We start from the raw sequence: 20,729 nt of genomic DNA, 5'->3' as shown, positions 1-20,729 counted from the left end.
GCCTCGGAACATCGATAAGAGTTCAGATACTGGCCCGAGTCAGATGTGAATGGATCGGAAAAAATCGCATTAAAAAAAAGTATCTCAAACGTGTTGTTTGTAAAGTGCCAGCAGCTCCAGTCGAGTAGATATGATCTGAGTACAAGTGATTCATTTGTAATACTGTTGTTTTGACCTTGGGTTTAATCTTGGGTTGTGCTGTTATATAAGACTGGTGAGTCGGACGAGACGCACTCGCTACTGTCCGGGTCTACGTTCTTTTCAAGAGTCGGATCTGAGGCGACCTGTCAATGGATGACTCGGTGAAGCTTCATGAAGCCCCGTCTCTTAGCTCTGTGCTGCACAATATGTTTTCTATTGAAACCTCAGGTTGTTATCTTCAAACCGAGGGCGCCACCTTCTGACACGATACCATACGACACCGTTTCACCAACGCATGAGAAATGTTTTACGTTTATTTATTATGAACCGTATGAATGAAAAGCTCTCTATGGATTCAGGAAGTATTATCGACACACTTTATCTTCTCTTTTGATTGAATCATATTTTAATACGTACAATTACTTTAGCAACGGCGAGCTACTTTATTAGCATTGCGCAAAATCAAAGCTTTACTCTTTTTATTCAGATTTTTGCAATTAGAAATCCGCCAAAGTTTTCTTTTCTTAACCTGTGATATCTTTCGATTCCTGCAAGTCTGACTCCAAACACAAACTTGAGATTCTCGACATATTTAAATTGTCGCCTGAGGTCCGAAGACTTTCCGATCAAGCGACTGTTTCGGCGAGATGTGAACGAAGGGCGTCGTCTCTAGATTATCTCAGCGGACATTTCTTTAAAATACGACCACAAACATGAAGAGATTCTTGTGACTCATAGTTGAAAACGATAAATACGGTGATTCAAAAAAACCTTGAAATGATTAAATGACATCAATATTCATTTCATTTAATATTTTAAGTCATTCATCCAAATCATTTTACATTTCAGTGCATTTCATCGTGGATTCTATATTATATTAAGACTTAAATAAAGTGATTTTATGATCCGTATCAATCGAGAGGTTGGTCGTAAAGCACGTAGTAGTTTTTCCAACTATTGTCGTTTCTAGACGATACAGAAAACGATGTTGTATCTATTCGTTGAACTGATGGATATGTACGTTACTCTAAACTAAGTAGTAGGCGGGACTATCAGCTGTCAATCAGGTTGTGACCTCTGTCGAAACGGAGCTTTCTCACGACCTGAGACTCGCTTCGAGCAAGAGTTCAACATTTCAGTCATAGTTTTGGAGGGAATTCCTAAAATGTATTCGTAAAGTAACCATAATTTGGTTTTGGACATCGATTCCTGCAGGTTTCATTGATCCATGACTGGGATCAGCTGATCCGTCTGTAAAGCCCGAGGTCTTAAAGAGGGAACATAACAACATTCTAGGTATTTGTAGTTTAAAATACAGTTTTGAGTTTTTGATTCTGCACCAGACGACACATACGAATCAGGACCAACATCAGGGGGTCGTCCAATTTGACCTAGAACATCTAAAAAGCTTTTTTTTAAAATGTCGTTACTGACTTTTAGATAAATTCCTTATGCAGATGTTTTTTTCACTTTAAGAAAGAAAAATAGCCTTTTTAGTTATGATGTGTTGATGAAGCTTCACGAAAAAAATGGCGTATTTTCCGAGCTCAGTAGGTGGCGCCCTCTGTTTATTAATAATCCTTCAAAAGTATAGTTCAAAAGCAAAAGCTTTCAGCGAAGAGAGTGACATCTAGTGGACGACACTTCGTGAAGCTTCATCAACACATTAGCAGTAAAAGTAGTTAGACGTGCGTCACTGAATTCAAGGAATATCTTCAGGCATTAACCAGGATCTCCTGAGGCCCATAAATACAGTAAATCAAATAAACAAATCATGATTTATATCCAAAATGTTCCTTGTTTTGCCGGTGACCCGTGATGCGAGGGACTCTCTTCCGTCGACTGATAATTGGCCGAGGAATAATGAGAGAAGCTGGTGGAAATTTTGGCGAAGATAAAGCTGCTAAAAATAGATCAGTCAGATTGAAATCTCTGGTCCATGTGAACCACTTTTCCCAGGCTTCCTGAATGTTTCTTTTTGGGTCAATCCGACGTCTAACGATAGATTCACGTCACGAATATAAATATTGACTTTTGAACTTCTTTAGAAAGCCTCAAAATTCCAATGATGTCAAAGATTCTTCTCTCTCTGATGCTTTCTTCCGACAGGGATCGAAGCCTCGAAAACAGAAGATTCAATAAACCCATTAAGTGCTAATTTAAGACATTAACTGACTTCGCGATGGGTTGAGGTGGTTTATCAAAGCTGCCTCCGGAATCACATGCCATCGATGAAGGCTTGTGTAGGTTTTGTTTTTGAAGCGGCATGGGAAAGAAAGGCTGCAGATTCAGCTGATGCTTCCTTCACGGACCTTATCTCTGACTCGCTCTTTATAAGAATCATATGCTTGTCATGTCTGCGGCCGAACGCTAGTCAGCAGCTGCACATGAAGGAGTAGGATTTATGGAGATGTAAAGATGTTTTTTAACAAGAGAGTTGTGTGTTCAGATGAGTTAAAACGATTGTGACACTGTCCTCAGGAGGCTCAGGAAGAGCTGGCGTTGTATGGATTGTTGCTTCAGCGAAGACTGTCACATGGATGCGACGGAAACGAGTCGCTGTTTCTGGCTCGCAGGTTCGAAGAAGGTGTGAAATTTGAGCCTTTTTGTCTTTAATTTGACCTTGATTACTCATGTTTTATTCCCAATAACTTTCTCAATAGAAATATGGTCAAAATGCAGTTTTCGTTCATTCCTTTTTGTTTATTTTCCGCAAAAGAAAAAAAAAAAAAAGCAGTGGTGGGTTGATGAAGCTTCATGATACAGTGTCGTATTTTTACGGCCCAGTAGGGGACGCTCTCACTTTAAAAAGAGTTTCAAAGTTTTAATAGAATAGCTGTGAAAGATGGAGCAGAGAGTGACATCTAGTGGATGCTAAAAAAAACATACTGCTTCATGAAGCTTCATGAACCATTACCAAATATTACATTTAATTCAAATTCATCTGTTTTGGCCTGAAATATTTCCTTTTTTCTCACTATGAAATTTGAATGATCCTGTTAAAACTATATGTAATTGTGAGGGTCACATATTGTTAAGAGTTTACTTAGCATAAATAAAAATACAATTAAGAGGCAGATATTTAAGTTGTTAATTGAACCTCCTGCCACTAGATGGCAGCAGTCATTACGCTTTCGCTGATAAAGGAGAAATGAAATCCTGCGAGATCCCAGCGATGGCTGAGGACGAGAGGATACAGTGATTCCAGCTGCTTTTAAAGCTGATGTTTGGACATATTCTGATTTTCAAAACAATTGAAAGTAGTTACGACTTCGTCAAGAGTCATGTGGTCTGTGAATTCTCGGACAACACATCAAATACGTTGTGTTGTCGATGAAAGTCTTGATTGCGTCTCTGTGTTAAACCTCCAGACACTCGCTGTCACTGAGACATGATAGAGGTTTTGTATTGAAAAAGATGTAGACATAAATAAGTATAACCTCCTACAGATGCAAAATCATTATGTATGTTTTACAGAAGTGGTCTGGGGGAGGGGCGAACCTGGCCCCGCCCAGTCATGAGATGATTAGATACATTCATGTTAACATGGTTGATTTAGAAGATGTCATTTGTTTAAGATGTGATAAGATTCACATAAAACAATATACAGAAGCGTCTAATGACAGTAAAAATCAGTCAAACAGAGATAATTAAGTAGATTGACCCATAAAAAAAGGATAAAATCTCTTGTCATACTGTTGACAGCTGGGTAAATATACATTTAGTTTGGCCCCTGACATAGACTCACTTAAGGCCCCCTTGAGAGATTGAGTTGGACTCGTGTGCTTTAAGTGGGTAAACAAGGGACGATTGCGTTCCTTTTTTTTTTTTTCTAAATCGTGATTTGTTGGTACAAATGGCATGTTTTAAGCCATTTTATGTTTAATTTATTCTACAAAAAACTGTTATCCCACATGCCCCCCCCCCCCAAGGATATCACTCTATGTTCCAAATGAGATCAGATTTTACACGATGAGTCCAGAAACACTGAATATTTAAGCGTATAATTAAAGAATCGTGTGTCCTCTGCAGACATGCACACCTCGAGACGCGCCGCCAGCTCGCCGCTTCCTCCTCAGATGTGACTGATAAGCTCATGTCAAAGGTTAAAAAGGCTGAAAGTTAAAAAGGTTTTTCATCGAGAGACCATTGGCCTCGTCCTGCATGCTCAGACTGCCAGACCCCAAAGTCACATGAAAGTCCAAAGATGTATTGACTCAATTTAGACCGTATGTCTTCAGAGAATATCTTTCTAAAGGGAATCAAGTTAATGAGTCACTTTTAAATAATGATTTTAAGATATTTCAAAGAATATTGAAGGAAAGGTTTTTACTGGTTTCAAGATAAAGAACTATTTTTCTCGGTTATAAACGACGCAGATGTTTTCCGTTCCAAAGGAATATCCTGTGCTTAAGACTTCAGACGACGCTTTAAGAGCTCGCCTCGGAACTTCCTGCGCTTCAAATGAGTTTGATCAACGCTTTCGATGAAGGCAGACGACGTAATGAGGAGGTAAACACCAGAGTCGGCGACGCGACACGTGCTTCGCTTCACATCTGGAAAGTCCTACAAAAAAGAAGCAATTTGCGTTGATGACTCGACGTGAATTTCGGTCGGTTCGCCACGATGGATCCGTCGAGAGAAGTCGAGAAAAGAGTTCAAGTCTGGACGAGCTCGACGCTGAACCCGGTCACGCCCGCCGTCGCGTTCATGTCCATCGCCGACGACTTGTCCCTGAGGAGCTGGGACGTCCAGCGATGGATTATACTGACGTTAATGACAGATTTCACTGTAAGTAAACAGAGTAAATGGTTTTAGAGAGTTTTAAATATTGATTTAGAGAACAAAAGCTCAGATCCATGTTTGAAAACCTGTTTCCTGATCCACGGTCTGTCTTCTTGCCGTTAAAGGTTCAACTGGCGTCTGGGTTTGTTTACATCCTTTGATGTCACCAGGAGAGTTTTTAGTGCTGCTTGTATACAAGTACTATTACAGATACACTTAAACACATGCAAACTTGTTTGTGCACACGCTCGTAAATATTCCTGCTCCAGCTTTCCATGCAATTTATTTTAATTTTACACCTCTTTAAAGAAAAGACTGACTACATCCAATCTTTGAACTCGATGATAATCGTTCACAGTGACGACCGTCATAGTTAGGATGGATAATTGGCTGACGTCTGTTTTCAAATCATATGATAAGAACGATCGCATGTCCTGGACAATTGATTACATTACAGGTCAGCAGTGTCTTGACGGTGGAAACTCTCTCTTGTCCCGCATTCCACAAAAAAACAAACAAAAAAAACATTATTTTTTATGCTGGTTCTTTTGCAAAATTTGACAATGAACAGAAACTTTCTTAAACTTTCAAATGTATTCACTAAATTTCCATTTTTTAGATTAAGTCCGGCGTTGGTTAAAAGTTGCTTATGAAACAATTAGAATCCATTGGAGGAGCTCAGGGGTCCATGAAGCTTCATGAAACAGTGTCATGTTTTTAGAGATCAGTAGGTGTTGCCTACACTTTAATAACGACCTAAGGTTTCAACAGAAGAGATGTTTAAAGCAATACAACGTGACATCCTCAGAATTGTTTCACGAAGCTTCGTCAACACATCACTAGTTGCAACTGGAATAAAAATCCTCTCGCTCTGCAGGACCTGAAGAACCAGAATCTGCAGTTGTTGCAACAACGTTCGCAGCCGTGGAGAGTTTGGCATGAAAGGCAGATTTATTTTCGCAGTGTGTGAAGGTTCAAGCGACAAGTTGTCAAGAATGATAGTGAGTTCGAGTCGTCCCTCTGGTGGACTGGACAGCAACTGCGGAGCGTCCAGATGAAAAAAAAAAGAAAAAAGCATAATTACTAACAGATGCAAACGGGTTTTCGTGAGTGGTTGTAACAAAAAACGTAAACAAGCACGAGTGTGTAGCGGAGTGGAGAGAGTCGTGAGCGTCGCCAGTGAAACGTGAGAGATTCGTTGAGAGTTTAAGGGGAAGAATCAAGATGGAGTGATAAAGGAAAGCTGATCTCACAGAGATCTACAGCCATGTTGATTTTGATTTATCAAGTTCAGGAAGTGACAATGACTTGTTGGACGATGATGGCTCTGAGGTCGGGATCGATCGCCCCCTAAAATAAACTTGGCCAAAAAATGCCGACAATTCAGAAAGTACTGGGATCGAAGGTTAAAGAAGTTTGAGCTTCTAACTAAACACAGAGATTGTTTTATTTAACTTCATTTTTCTTAGCTGGTATGAAAGCCAACAAGAAATCCACACCAAAGGTGCATCTCACGAAGTTGCGTTGTGCAAAAGGCACGTTCATTTATTTATTTATTAACTTCTGGATAGATTTTCACTTTTTTAAAATTCAAATGCATTAACTTTGCAAACAATATAATGATTTAATTTGAGATGTTAATGCATGTAAATATGCATCTACTGAATATTTTAGGTATGACTTCTCAACTCTCGTGGTCCTCAAAGGGTCAGATGTTGTGTTTTTCCTGCTGTATAATGGAAAACTCTTTGAGGTACTGGTACCACGACTGGCCTAACTTCTCAAAAATGTGGTTTTCTTGAACATGTAACATCATCACACTTCCAAGCACGACAGATAAAGTGAGTAATTCTGTCCAAAAATTCCCAGTTAATTGCTTTGTTTGCTTCCAGCAGATTGTTTTTGTGAGAGCCTCATTCAACCTTTAATTATTCACAATTTAGCCTCTAAATATATTTGCCAAATTGAAAACCGACAGCTCTGAACCTTTTTTCAAAGAGATCAAGTCGGTGGTGAAACGAAGGCACGATACGACTATTGTGCAGCTGGAGTCAACATGGTTTAGCCGAGGATCAGTGTGTACCTGGTGCGTAAATGCATCCCCAGTAGCTCCAGACAGATTCTTCTCATCTCCGATAATCCAATTAACTTGTGAAGTCGAGGGGCTGAAGTCGATTGGCCGAGTCCCAAACGCTCTTCCTGTTTATGACCGTTCAGCAAACGGCTCTTTGATGTGCCGTCCACGAACAACCACAGGGCGATCTTTGACTTAACAACAACTCTAAAACCTCAGATAAGAAACACTTTGATTAGCCGGGTTTTTTTTTTATCTTTACGGGTTTTTTTTTTAATGGCATTGAAAAGGAAAAATCCTTCCGGTACAGAGGTCACTGTTCCCACGGCGGCTTAATTATTTGTGAGGAAGTATTTGCGTATGAATGTCGGTGAAGTGACTTGAAGAGACGAAAATATCTCAAGTAAAATGAACCATTCAATGGTGTACGTTAGACATTTCAACACGTTTCTTCATCGTTCCATTGGGAAACAAATATTCAAGAGTCAATGTTGTTGCTTATCATCTTTTTGGTCCAACGTCAACACGACAGAAACTTTACACAGCAATCGTACACTTGGTAAATCAAAGCAGACCAGCTAAAAAATGATAGTTACTTTATCTTCCCCACATGTTGGCCTTTAATGTGATCCTAATAGAAGAGAATAAGTGGGAAACTCTCTGTTCGTGCCACTTAATAAGTACTGAATATATTTGCGTCGCTTAATAAACCTGCTGGTTTTTAATCCACATTATGAAACAAGACTTACACGATCTGAGCCACAGATTAAGACAAAAATAATACCCATCTTTTCCCAGTCAAGCAGAGTCCTGTGCCTCAGGGCTTACCGACGGGTCACATGGCCAGATGTTGCGGCGAGTATACGCTCCTGATGGATACACTGGAGCGAATGTTAACATGCACACATACTGGAGCTCAGAGTTTCCTGACAGCTCTTTGGACTCAGGAAGTGTCACTGATTTCTATCTTTTTATTTTAGACTCAGTGTCAAAATTCCATTTCTTTATATTGCCCCAGTACCACCTTATAGTGGTGTACACTTTAAAAGTATTGACATGTTGATGAAGCTTCATGAAACAGTGTCATTATCTACAGAGTCCACTAGATGGTAGTGACGTGTTGATGAAGCTTCATGAAACCGTGTCATTATCTACAGAGTCCACTAGATGGTAGTGACGTGTTGATGAAGCTTCATGAAACCGTGTCATTATCTACAGTGTCCACTAGATGGTAGTGACGTGTTGATGAAGCTTCATGAAACCGTGTCATTATCTACAGAGTCCACTAGATGGTAGTGACGTGTTGATGAAGCTTCATGAAACCGTGTCATTATCTATAGAGTTCACTAGATGGTAGTGACGTGTTGATGAAGCTTCATGAAACAGTGTCTTTATCTACAGGGTCCACTATATGGTAGTGATGTGTTGATGAAGCTTCATGAAACCGTGTCATTATCTACAGTGTCCACTAGATGGTAGTGATGTGTTGATGAAGCTTCATTAAACAGTGTCATTATCTTCAGAGTCCACTAGATGGTAGTGATGTGTTGATGAAGCTTCATGAAACAGTCTCATTATCTTCAGAGTCCACTAGATGGTAGTGATGTGTTGATGACGCTTCATGAAACACTCTCATGATCTTCAGAGTCCACTAGATGGTAGTGATGTGTCGATGAAGCTTCATGAAACAGTGTCATTATCTTCAGAGTCCACTAGATGGTAGTGATGTGTCGATGAAGCTTCATGAAACAGTGTCATTATCTTCAGAGTCCACTAGATGGTAGTGATGTGTAGTTGACGCTTCATGAAACACTCTCATGATCTTCAGAGTCCACTAGACTTGTCGATGAAGCTTCGTGAAACAGTGTCATTATCTTCAGAGTCCACTAGATGGTAGTGATGTGTTGATGAAGCGTCATGAAACAGTGTCATTATCTTCAGAGTCCACTAGATGGTAGTGATTTGTTGATGAAGATTCATGAAACAGTGTCATTATCTTCAGAGTCCACTAGATGGTAGTGATGTGTGGTTGAAGCTTCATGAAACAGTGTCATGTTTTTAAAAGTTGCGTCGTAGCTGCACTCGGTTCAAAACCGAGTTTCCAATAGAATAGATGATCAAAGAAATGGATTTAAGAGTGACGTCGATTGAAAATAACGACACTGCTTCACGAAGCTTCATCCACTTGAAAGGATGGGCTGAGATGTCTCGGGAGCTCAGAAGCTTCTCTTCTCTACACTCTCACCTTCAGGCTATTGACTGAAGATCAACAAGATCACAGACACAATTGGTGAGGCTCAAGAAGAACTGACGCTCTAAGAGAAGGTAGTTTTCGGTGGATCTGGTATCTTTTCAGGAAGTCACTCAAATTCCTTCGGCAGAGGTCAACCTGGACTTGACCTTCATGAACACGCTGGATAGATTACGGGACTGTCTTCACTGAGCCACTTATTTTCCAAGTCATTTTAACAGAGGATGCAAATCTGGTGAAAATGTTGTGGGACAAGTCGAGCACGGAAACAAACCCCCAGTTATAGTTTCGCTATTGAACGATCAAAACAGAGGATGTGGTTGAACTGTTGATTACACTTAATGACACTTAATACCGGAATTAAACAATTTGTCAAAAACGCTCGCTCGTGTTTGTAGCATCAAGCATGTGTGAATGAAAACATAGCTACACCAAAGTACCGCAATATTTTTGTCAACATTTCAGCAGCACTGTATTTTTTTGGGGTGGGTCTGGAAATCTTATTATATATTTATGTGTTGTATTCCAATAATATGTTTTTAGATTAAAAATATTTATTTTCCTTTTTCTTTTTTTTTTGTTTAACTTAAAATACAAATATTCACTTTTTTATTTTTGTGTTGTGCAAATAGACATCAGGCCTCTAGATGGCAGGATTTATTAGGTCCACAAAAGAATGAGGGTGATGACTGAGGACGAGAGGATACAGTGAGTCCAGCAATCACTGGACAATACTACACATGTATACTTGTTACTACACTATCACAACACCAGAGTCAAGTACTGGACAATACTACACATATATACTTGTTACTACACTATCACAACAGCAGAGTCAAGTACTGGACGATACTACACATATATACTTGTTACTACACTATCACAACACCAGAGTCAAGTACTGGACGATACTACACATATATACTTGTTACTACACTATCACAACACCAGAGTCAAGTACTGGACAATACTACACATTATATACTTGTTACTACACTATCACAACACCAGAGTCAAATACTGGACAATACTACACATGTATACTTGTTACTATACTATCACAACACCAGAGTCAAGTACTGTACAATACTACACATATATACTTGTTACTACACTATCACAACACCAGAGTCAAGTACTGGACAATACTACACATATATACTTGTTACTACACTATCACAACACCAGAGTCAAATACTGGATAATACTACACATATATACTTGTTACTAAACTATCACAACACCAGAGTCAAATACTGGACAATACTACACATTATATACTTGTTATTACACTATCACAACACCAGAGTCAAGTACTGGACAATACTACACATATATACTTGTTACTACACTATCACAACACCAGAGTCAAGTACTCGACAATACTACACATTATATACTTGTTACTACACTATCACAACACCAGAGTCAAATACTAGACAATACTTCACATGTATACTTGTTACTATACTATCACAACACCAGAGTCAAGTACTGGACAATACTACACTTATATACTTGTTGCTACACTATCACAACACCAGAGTCAAGTACTGGACAATACTACACATATATACTTGTTACTACACTATCACAACACCAGAGTCAAATACTGGATAATACTACACATATATACTTGTTACTACACTATCACAACACCAGAGTCAAATACTGGACAATACTACACATTATATACTTGTTACTACACTATCACAACACCAGAGTCAAGTACTGGACAATACTACACATATATACTTGTTACTACACTATCACAACACCAGAGTCAAGTACTCGACAATACTACACATTATATACTTGTTACTACACTATCACAACACCAGAGTCAAATACTGGATAATACTACACATATATACTTGTTACTACACTATCACAACACCAGAGTCAAGTATTGGACAATACTACACATATATACTTGTTACTACACTATCACAACTCCAGAGTCAAGTACTGGACAATACTACACATATATACTTGTTACTACACTATCACAACACCAGAGTCAAGTACTGGACAATACTACACATATATACTTGTTACTACAGTATCACAACACCAGATTCAAATACTGGACAATACTACACATTTATCATGATATGTATCTTATCACCGAATTCTTTCAAAAACACGCCGTCGACTCAGACTCAGTGACGTGTTTGACTTCGGAAGTTCTTGTCTGAGAAATATTGCTCCGAACGGGTTTCTCCGCTGAGGTCAGATGTTTGTCGTTCATAATGAAAGAAGGGGCCGAAAGCCTTTGTGTCAATATTTCCCATAAAGGTCAAGAGCTTCCTGAGCTGCGAGGTCTGAAGTTATTGCTGTGAAGCGACGACAGTCAGGAGGACAGTCGAGGGAGAGGGAGCTCTGACGTCATCGTTTTTTTTTAAAGTGTGTTTTGTATAGAAGGATACCTGGATCTTGAGTCTCAAACGGATCCACTCCTGGATTCTCTACAGATCTTTCGCTGATACGACTTGAACCCCGGGAGTGTTCCCCCCGGAGGAAGGGACCGTCCAGGGCGAGGGAAGTCCGACCTTCGCCAGATGGACGGACTGGTATTCTGATGATGTCATTTGGGTTTGAAAGTTGATTTAAAGTGGCATATTTTCCCGCCGTCGCTCCTTCACACGGATGCCGTGAATCATCGAGCGTGTCTGGACAAGGACCACTTTGTTTTTGCTAGAGTTGCAGTTTTGGGTTGGAACTCTCTCAATGTGTGCGTGTCGGTGTCTGGGGTTTGTCGTTGAGATCGGACCGTCTGCCAAATCGCTTGTTTGTTTCCCACATGCAACAGTTTAGTGTTGTCAGAAACTGCAAGTTTTACGCTTTTCTTCAAAGGGTTTCCCGACGCTTGACCTTATTGAACTCGACCCCGCGGTCCAAAGAGTAAGAAAATCAATTCCTTGTGCAACAGTTTCAATGCTGCTGTCTACTGTTAATCCATGACTCGAACTGACACATCAGTCGATTCTTAACATGTTTGTGATACTTTCAAAATCAACTAAATGAAAAAAAAAAGGGAAACTTCACAGGGTCTAGATGTCACTCCGTTAGCATTTTATCCAAACCCACGAAGACCAAAAACAGCCTTTTTAACTAATCCAATTGACTTTTATAAGTGGGTTGTTGGACTGATAATGATATGAAAACATCTGAGCGACTTGCAACAAGTAGCCTCAGCTGACCTGCTGCTGTTTGCCCAAGACTTGGAATCCGTTTGACCTTCTGGCGACATGAGCTGATGTTGTTTGTCGAAGTGACTCTCGTGACGGACGTGGAAGTGAGAAGGAGTTCTGGCTTGAGAGGAGACTCTATGTATTTAAGTTGTTATTCTTTTCAATGTTTATTTTTTGGTTTTAACTTGTTTATCGATGACATATCCGTAATATGTAGTACACATACAACAAGGTACTTCTATTCAAGTCACCCATCAGGTCCATACAAGAGACACAGAAACATGAAGGCAGATCAAAAGGAAAAAAAGAAACTAAAACAAAATAAAACAAAAAAACAAAACATTTCAATATTTTATATACATAATTATTGTGTTTTTTTTTAATCTACTTTAAACAGTAAAGTGTATTTATTTTTGATTCATTTAAAAGTAGAAAAATAGGGTCAAGAATTATGTTTTTTTATTTCTCTGATAGAAAAATGTGTAAAATAATGTACGAGTTCAACCTAAATATTGTTCTTGTATGAAGATAAGTTACATTTTTATTTGTTCAGGCTTTTCCTTGCTTTTCTGGAACTTCTGTTGTGTTATCAGTATTATCTTGACCTTTAAAGTATATACTTTATTGAATATTGTTTTGATTGTTTAAGCGCTTTGTGACCCTGGTCTGGAAAAGCACTATATTAATACAAATTACTTACTTACTTACATTTCATTATTTCTGCTTCTATTTTAACACAAGACAGATAAAGATGATCCAAGTTTTTTTGTTTAAAGTCTGTATTTTATTTGGAAAACAATCCCCATAAAAATAAATGTACATTGGATTTAAACCTTGTGTTATCTCAGCCTCCGGGTCACCCTGACCCAGAGCTGACACAAGGGATAATATATGTTTGTTTTGCTACTATTATTCTACAGTAACAAGATAGCCAAATAGATGTTTTTAATGTCATTTAAATCTGTCTTTAAGCTCCACGTCGTGATAATCTGAGATTCAAGTCACATCTGCGCCGAAAATAATGTTTTTCCCGTTCGACCTTTTCCTGGATCATTGTTCCACGCGCTTCCTGTGCCTCGGCCCGAGGATCGCGTCACACGGGTGGGCGAGTGGGTTCGGAGGTTCCCAGGGGGGAAAGTTGAAAGGCCAAAAAAAAGTAGGTGTAGAAGCGGATTAAAGGAGTCCGGTGTGATCTTTTCACCCCCGGATCGCTCGAACCTCTGCGGCTGAAGTGTTGCAGTCGTGCACCAGCTGTTCTTCAAGACATGTGTGCTGCGTCTGGATCGCATCACATGGTCACACCGGTCACAGAACATCAAGATAGTCGCGCACAGTTGCAGGAAAAACAATTAATGAGCAGGTTTTTTAACTCTCAACCACACAGTAGGATTTCAGAAGTAAAAGGTTATTAAGTTACTTGTCACAGCCTCTAGATGACCCACAGATAAAAAACATAAAAAGGCAGAAGCCGTAGAAATATATCTCTGATGAACTCTACCAGAGGAGTCAAGGGGCCCCAGAGGGTCCCACATTTGTGAGAGTTTCACTGATTTTCACGACTTCATTCGTTCATGGACCGACTGTGATGATGTCACTCGTCACAGTCAAGAGTTTTTATCCACTCGAAAGTCAGAAACACCACAGAGGTGGCGTCAGAGGTGGGATGGCTCAACTTGAATATGTCTCTTCGTGTCAGGACGAAAACTTGACCCATGAACCACCAGAACCACCAGAACCACCAGAACCAGTTGATCTAAAGTCCAGGGTCAAAACATATTTGAAGATCTTCGCCTCAAATAGTGTCTCGACGTGTCAAGAGAAACGTTCTTATATGTAAAAGAAATATGAAAATTTGGTCTTTTTTTTTACTAAATAAAACACTGATGACACTCTATTTACAAATACAAAAAAAAGAAGTTAAAAATACATAAAATAACCTAATTTATGCAAATAAAATATATATAAACCTTTAATCTAATTAATTTAATTAGATTTAGACTTAGACTTGGATTTTATCATCTTGTTCTTTCTCTATATTTCTCTTTGTTCTTGTTTTATTTTGAATATTTTTTATGAAAAATTGCTGTATTTGCTGTGGATAATTTAGAAAAAAACAATTCAATAAAGTTCTACCTAACCTAATCAAAATAATGACAATGTGAATAAAATCCCTTTTTTTCTTCTAGTTATGATCTCAATATTCACTCAAAATAGTTTTTGGGGCCAGAAATTTTCAGCAAAAGCACCAAAGAAGTTATTTGTAAAGCATTGAAGACTCAAGTATCCATAGAGTTTATACAGAGTTTCAGAGATTTTTAAATATATATATGTGTGTATAATGGAATAAATCAAGCGAGGAGAGCAGTTTGAAGTGGAAAGAAGTGACAGCAGCAGTCAAATATGTCCTTGATAGTAACACGGAATTAAGAATAAACAAAGAAACGAAGGAATATCTAGGAGTGATTTCTTATGTGCATCGATGTATGACAAGAGTTTATCTGACGCCGGTTTAATGATGGGTTTGAAGCCAGTTGTATTGAGTGAGTATGTCAGTCGTGAGAAACACTGACATGGTGACGTCAAGTGTGAAGAAGTGAGTGTTTGGACTTTTGATGCTTCGACTTCGGAGGAAAAACGTCTCCAGTTGAGACCAGTTTTATTGTTTACTTTAAATAATGCAACTGATTTTTCTACGACGATCTTGTTCCAGAACTACAGTTCTTTTTTTTTTACATTTATTCTGATGTGTTTAGATTCTTGTAAAGCCCAACAAAACCTGGATATTTACTCAAGTTAAAGACAAAAACTTCTCCATCTGGTCAAACTTTCCCTTGCTATTGTCTAATGTTACTGGAGAGTCGATATTGCGCAACAACAACAAAATGAATATATACGGCATGTACTTTAATGAGATATCGTGAGTCATTAGTTTGGATAGGACGAGTGATTCACGCGGATTATTACGTGAGTCCTCAACTTGTGTCTGAGAAATAAACAAGCGCAGTTGTTTTCTCAGAGCAATTACCGCTCGACGGTTTCGACGCAGGCTCTTCCCTCGAGGGGAGTTTGCGTCTCATCAAGGCGGGAAAAAAAAGAAAGCGTGCCTCTGATGTTCCGATGAAAGACGAGTTCACGCCGAACTACGTCTGCCGTGACAATGAATGTTACAAGTATGAGCAAGAAGAAGACACTTTTCAATTCCAAGGGTTTCAGAACCGGTCGAGCAGGACATAAAATATCTATCAGCATTTTTTTTTTTTTTTTAACTTAAACTGTTTTTTTTGGAAGTTTACAAAAACATCCCAAGAGTTGAAGGAGTCGAATCGACGGCTGATGTTTGACAAGAAATACGATGTTGTTGTTGGTTTCGTTCGCTGCTCCAGGAATATTTAAAAGTCACTTTGCAAATGTAGTCTTGAGTTTCCTGCGTCGTAAAAAAAATGGCTTAAAAAGTCATCAATGGACAAAATGACTGTTTGAAGGACTAATTATTACAAGATCATGTTTTAAACAGATGTTTAAAGGGGCAGAGACTCCAATAAAACACGAGTAAAAGAAGGAATATGATCGTTTTAGTTTAGTTATAGAATATGTATTTGTTATGATTTTTAATGGGGGTGAATTTTTAAATACATTTAAAAAAATCTAGGGAAATTATGGAACTCAATGTCAGGTTTTAAATCATATTATTATTGTTGGTTAGAACTCTTTAAAAAAAAAAAAGTGATGAGATCAGATAATAATGAGACGTTTTTGTCAGGAATATCTTTTTATTTTTATTTAAAAAAATATTAATACTTTAATAAATGCATTTTTATTTCCCTCAAGGAAACTTTATTTTAATACATTATATAATTTTAAAAAAAGCCATTTCCTCCTACAACAAGGGAGCGTGTTAATAAACACTTGTTTTCACTCCAGGGTGGTTTTCAAGATGAAAGGAATTCGTGTCGTTGAGTAAAAAGGAAGTGGAAACAGTCGACCTGGGAGGAGTGTGTTCGTCCGCAGACCCTGCAATTATTGCTAGTCAAGTGTAACGTGACCTCGGCCCGAGCACAGCTGAAGGAAATTCTACCCTTGATTACGAGCAGACCTTTGAAATGAGCGTAGAACAGAGTGAAGGAGGGAAAAAAAGCCTTTTTTTTTCGATGATCCTGTACTTAATACATATAAATTCAATCGTTTATTGGACAAAGCTCAATCTAAGACAAACTTATATATTCATTTTCTATCGCTTTATCCCTTGTGGGGGTCGCGGGGAGACCGGAGTCCATCCCAGTATCATAGGGCGAGAGGCAGGGGACACCCTGGACAGGACGCCAGGCACACAAAGACAGACAACCATTCACACACACACTCATACCTACGGACAATTTCCCAGAGTTCAAGGAAGTTCACAAGGAAATCATATTTTTGTGTAATATGTGTTACAAGGTTCTTTAAACCACGACGTAAAAAAAAAAGTTGAGGATTTTGGTGTTTTCACCGCCGGTGATGAACCTGCAACCTCGTCGCCCTCACTTTTTCGTGTAAGCGCTGATTTGTTGGACGTGGCCGGTCATATGTCCCGAGTCTTAACCCAATAATAGCACATTTAATCAGGATTAAAGGTTGTTTGTCGCTCATACAAGGAAGCGTCTCTCTCTCCTGACGCGATCGTTATCTCAACCGTCCATTATGTTTCCAGAGCACGAACCAACTTGAATAAATGCTCTGAAGATTCACCAGATACGGCGCTGACGTCCAGGAGGTTGAGATTTAAAAGCGACCGTTAAAACTCACTCAAATTAAGATTTGTTTTTCATGGAAATATTCAGGATGTTGGTGGTGAAAGCAGAAGTGAAATGTGAGAATGAGTGTAGTGTTCTCCTAATGCGTGGTTCCAGCTCCTCGTTTGTTCAACCTGTTTGTTGGTCCACAATGTGCCCGATTGTAGAAACATCTTGTGTTTGCTTCTTCTGACCTGCAGATTTGGATATGCGTCTGTGTCCATTTACTACTGTTCATCACGCTCGGGGTACAATCTCGTAGATTTGACGTCAACCCAGTGACAGATGACATCTCGAGACTCTCTGTTTTGGTGAGGATGAATCTTTTATCTGTTCCGTGACTGTCCTCCAATCAATAACTTCTTTCATTTGGGTTTTTTCAATATGAAGGAATTTCTTGTTTTTGAGGTTTGGAGTTTTGATCCTGGATCAAATTGCCGTGTCCGTCCTTCACTATTGAGATACTTTAAAGAGATTATTTTGTACCTTTATAAACTGTGAAATAAATTAGCTTCTGAATGAGATGTTACAAATAAAAAAGGGTCATTCAGGTTTGTAGCTTTTTTTATATTCAATTCTTAAAGCAGCTCTGGGTAGTTTTGTGTATCTTATTTTTTTGATTAATAAAATAACTAGTGATGACACATCAACTTAAAACTAGTTAATGACTCGTATACTGTGACTTGAGGTGTTTTGTGTGATTTTTATTTTCACTGTAAAAGTTCTTGATGGTTTGAACATGATACATATCTACTGGTTGATGTGAATTACTGTAGAAAAACAAAGTTAAAGTTATGTTATTTACAAACAAAAACAAAGTTAAAGTTATGTTATTTACAAACAAAAACAAAGTTAAAGTTATGTTATTAACAAACAAAAACAAAGTTAAAGTGATGTTATTTACAAACAAAAACAAAGTTAAAGTGATGTTATTTACAAACAAAAACAAAGTTAAAGTTATGTTATTTACAAACAAAAACAAAGTTAAAGTTATGTTATTTACAAACAAAAAACAAAGAATAATTTTTTTTTTTTTAAGTTTATTGTTTTCAAATATGTGTATCAATTCAGGACTATTTATAATAGAATTGATTTAACGTCTAAATACATTTTTAAGAATAAAAAAAACAAACACTAAGTAGTTTTTTAATGAATAACAAAGCAGAAGGAATTTCTTGTTAACAGGGTTCAGTGTTTTGTTTCCGGCATCAAATTTCACTTCAGGACTATTTATGATAACAATGGATTCAACTACTAACATATTTTTTAAATCATTCATAAAAGTGTCATTCTTTTGTGGCTTAATGTCCTTATTTTTATTATTTATAAAGCAGAAGGAAATTCTTACTATTTATGATTAATATCACTTTATTATGATGATGATCGAATCAAATTCCAATTAAAATCTTACAATTTTCATTTCTTTTTGCCGAGTTCTTTATTGTTAACAAACAGGAGGAAGTTCTAGTTCTTGCGGTTTTGTTTGTGTCAAATTTGCAAATACATTCAGGACTTTTTAAAGTTCAAAGCTCATTCCTGTGTGGCTCAGTGAGCTTCATCTTTAATTCGTATTATTATTCACTAAGCAGAAGGATTTTTTGTTTCTTGAGGCGTCGGTAACAAATTTAGATTTCAATTTAGGAAAATATATGATTATAATCGATTTGACTTCCAGATTTAAAAAATCTTACCAGTAGGTTAAATATTGTGTAGCTAAATGTGCTTCTTTTTTTTTTTAGAATTATTAACGAAGCAAAAGAACATTCTTGATTTTGACCTTTAGTGTTTTGTGCCGGCATCAAATGGGCTCTTTAATTCAGGACTATTTATAATTATAATCGATTCAACTTCCAAATAAAGTCTCACAAATGTAATAAACCCAGTGAGGTTAATGCTGTGTAGCATAGCGTACTTGGTTTTTATTATTATTATTAACAAAGCAGAAAGAAGTTCTTGTTTTTGAGGTTTTATGGTTTTAGTTTAAAATCTGCATAAACATTCAGGACTATTTATAGTTATAATTGATTCAACTTTTAAAACATTTTTAGAAATTTATCAAACCAAGTTTGGTAATTCCTGTGTGGCTTAGTGAGCTTAATTTATTATTATTATGATTATTATCATCATCATCATCATCATCATCATCATAATAATCATCATCATCATCATCATCATAAAAATCATCATCATCATCTTCATTATTATGATGATGATTATGGTTATTATGATTATTATGATTATTATTGTTATTATTTGTATTATTATTATCCTATTATTATCATTATTATCAGAATTATTATTTATATTATTATTATTATTGTTATTATTGTTATTATTATTATTATTATTATTATTATTATTATTATTATTATTATTATTATTATAATTATCATTTTTATTATTATTTATTATTATTATTATTATCATTATTATTATTATTATCATCATTATTATTATTTTGATCAAAACAGAAGGAAATTCTTGTTTTCGGGGTTCAGTGTTTTGGTGCCGGCATCAAATCAGCATTTCCATTCAGGACTATTTATCACTATAATCGATTAAACTTCCAAATAAAGTCTTAAAAATTAAAATAAACCCAGTGAGGTTAATGCTCTGTGGGCATAGCGTACTTAGTTATTATTATTATTATTAGAAAAGCAGAAAGAAGTTCCTGTTTTCGTGGTTTTATGGTTTTGGTGTCGGTTTGAGATTTGAATATTCATTCAGGACTATTTATAGTTATAATTGTAAAAGTCTTGAACTCAAATAAACCCAGTAGGGTTCTTCTTATATGGCTAAGTGTGTTTTAAAAAAAGCATTTTTTAATAACTTTAATGTGTGAAAAGCGTATATATTTATCTGCGCTAAAGTGAAAATCGACTGAACGTTGACGTCATCACAACTTAGAAATTGTCATCTTCAGACTGTGTTTGGCCATTTGAACATAAAGTAGATGTTTAGGTGTATTTGTTTTTATTCTCTGCTTCATTAATGACGTTTTATTCTCTCACAGAAAGACAATATACCGGAAGATTACAAAATTCCTGTTCTTTACGTTCCAAAAGAAGCGGTAAGTTGCAGACGTGTTTGTATACTTTGTGTGAATGTGTATTTTATTTCATATTTTTATAATCATCCTAATGAAGAGTACCTCTTTTTTTTGTTCTACTGCTTTTGTTTGGGTGTATTTAAGTATTTAGGGTTTCAACGTTAGAGAATGAAAACACAATTTTTGCATGTTTTGTTGTGTATTTTGTTATGTTTTTATTATTCTTATCTAAAGTTGTAGCGTCATATTAAGACGTCACATAGCATCTTTTAATTGTTAAAGCCAAACCCTAAACAGATCATAGACATGAAAATACACAATCACATTTGTAAAAAAAACCTTCAGTAAAAGAATTTTATCCTCAATGACCTTGGTTTGCACTTTGATACTTTGTAAAATTGTAAAATGAACTCACTATTATTTCATGTTGCTATGTCTGTATGTCTGTGGTTAACCTTACTTTAAG

The 20,729-nt window shown here is 37.1% G+C and overlaps 1 protein-coding gene across 1 annotated transcript in view; it reads left to right on the top strand.

Moving 5' to 3' along the window:
* kitlga (kit ligand a) overlaps positions 1 to 20,729 on the top strand; it is a 31,216-nt gene that overhangs the window by 1,647 nt on the left and 8,840 nt on the right. The window contains exons 2-3 of the mRNA XM_087798203.1: positions 17,415 to 17,525; positions 20,228 to 20,284. Coding sequence (XP_087654329.1) covers positions 17,415 to 17,525; positions 20,228 to 20,284 — 168 coding nt within the window. The remainder of the gene's footprint in view (positions 1 to 17,414; positions 17,526 to 20,227; positions 20,285 to 20,729) is intronic.

Source organism: Callionymus lyra, chromosome 8 (assembly GCF_982586985.1).
Source record: "Callionymus lyra chromosome 8, fCalLyr1.hap1.1, whole genome shotgun sequence".
NCBI classification, from domain to species: domain Eukaryota; kingdom Metazoa; phylum Chordata; class Actinopteri; order Syngnathiformes; family Callionymidae; genus Callionymus; species Callionymus lyra.
This window is presented reverse-complemented; position numbering and strand designations above follow the sequence as displayed.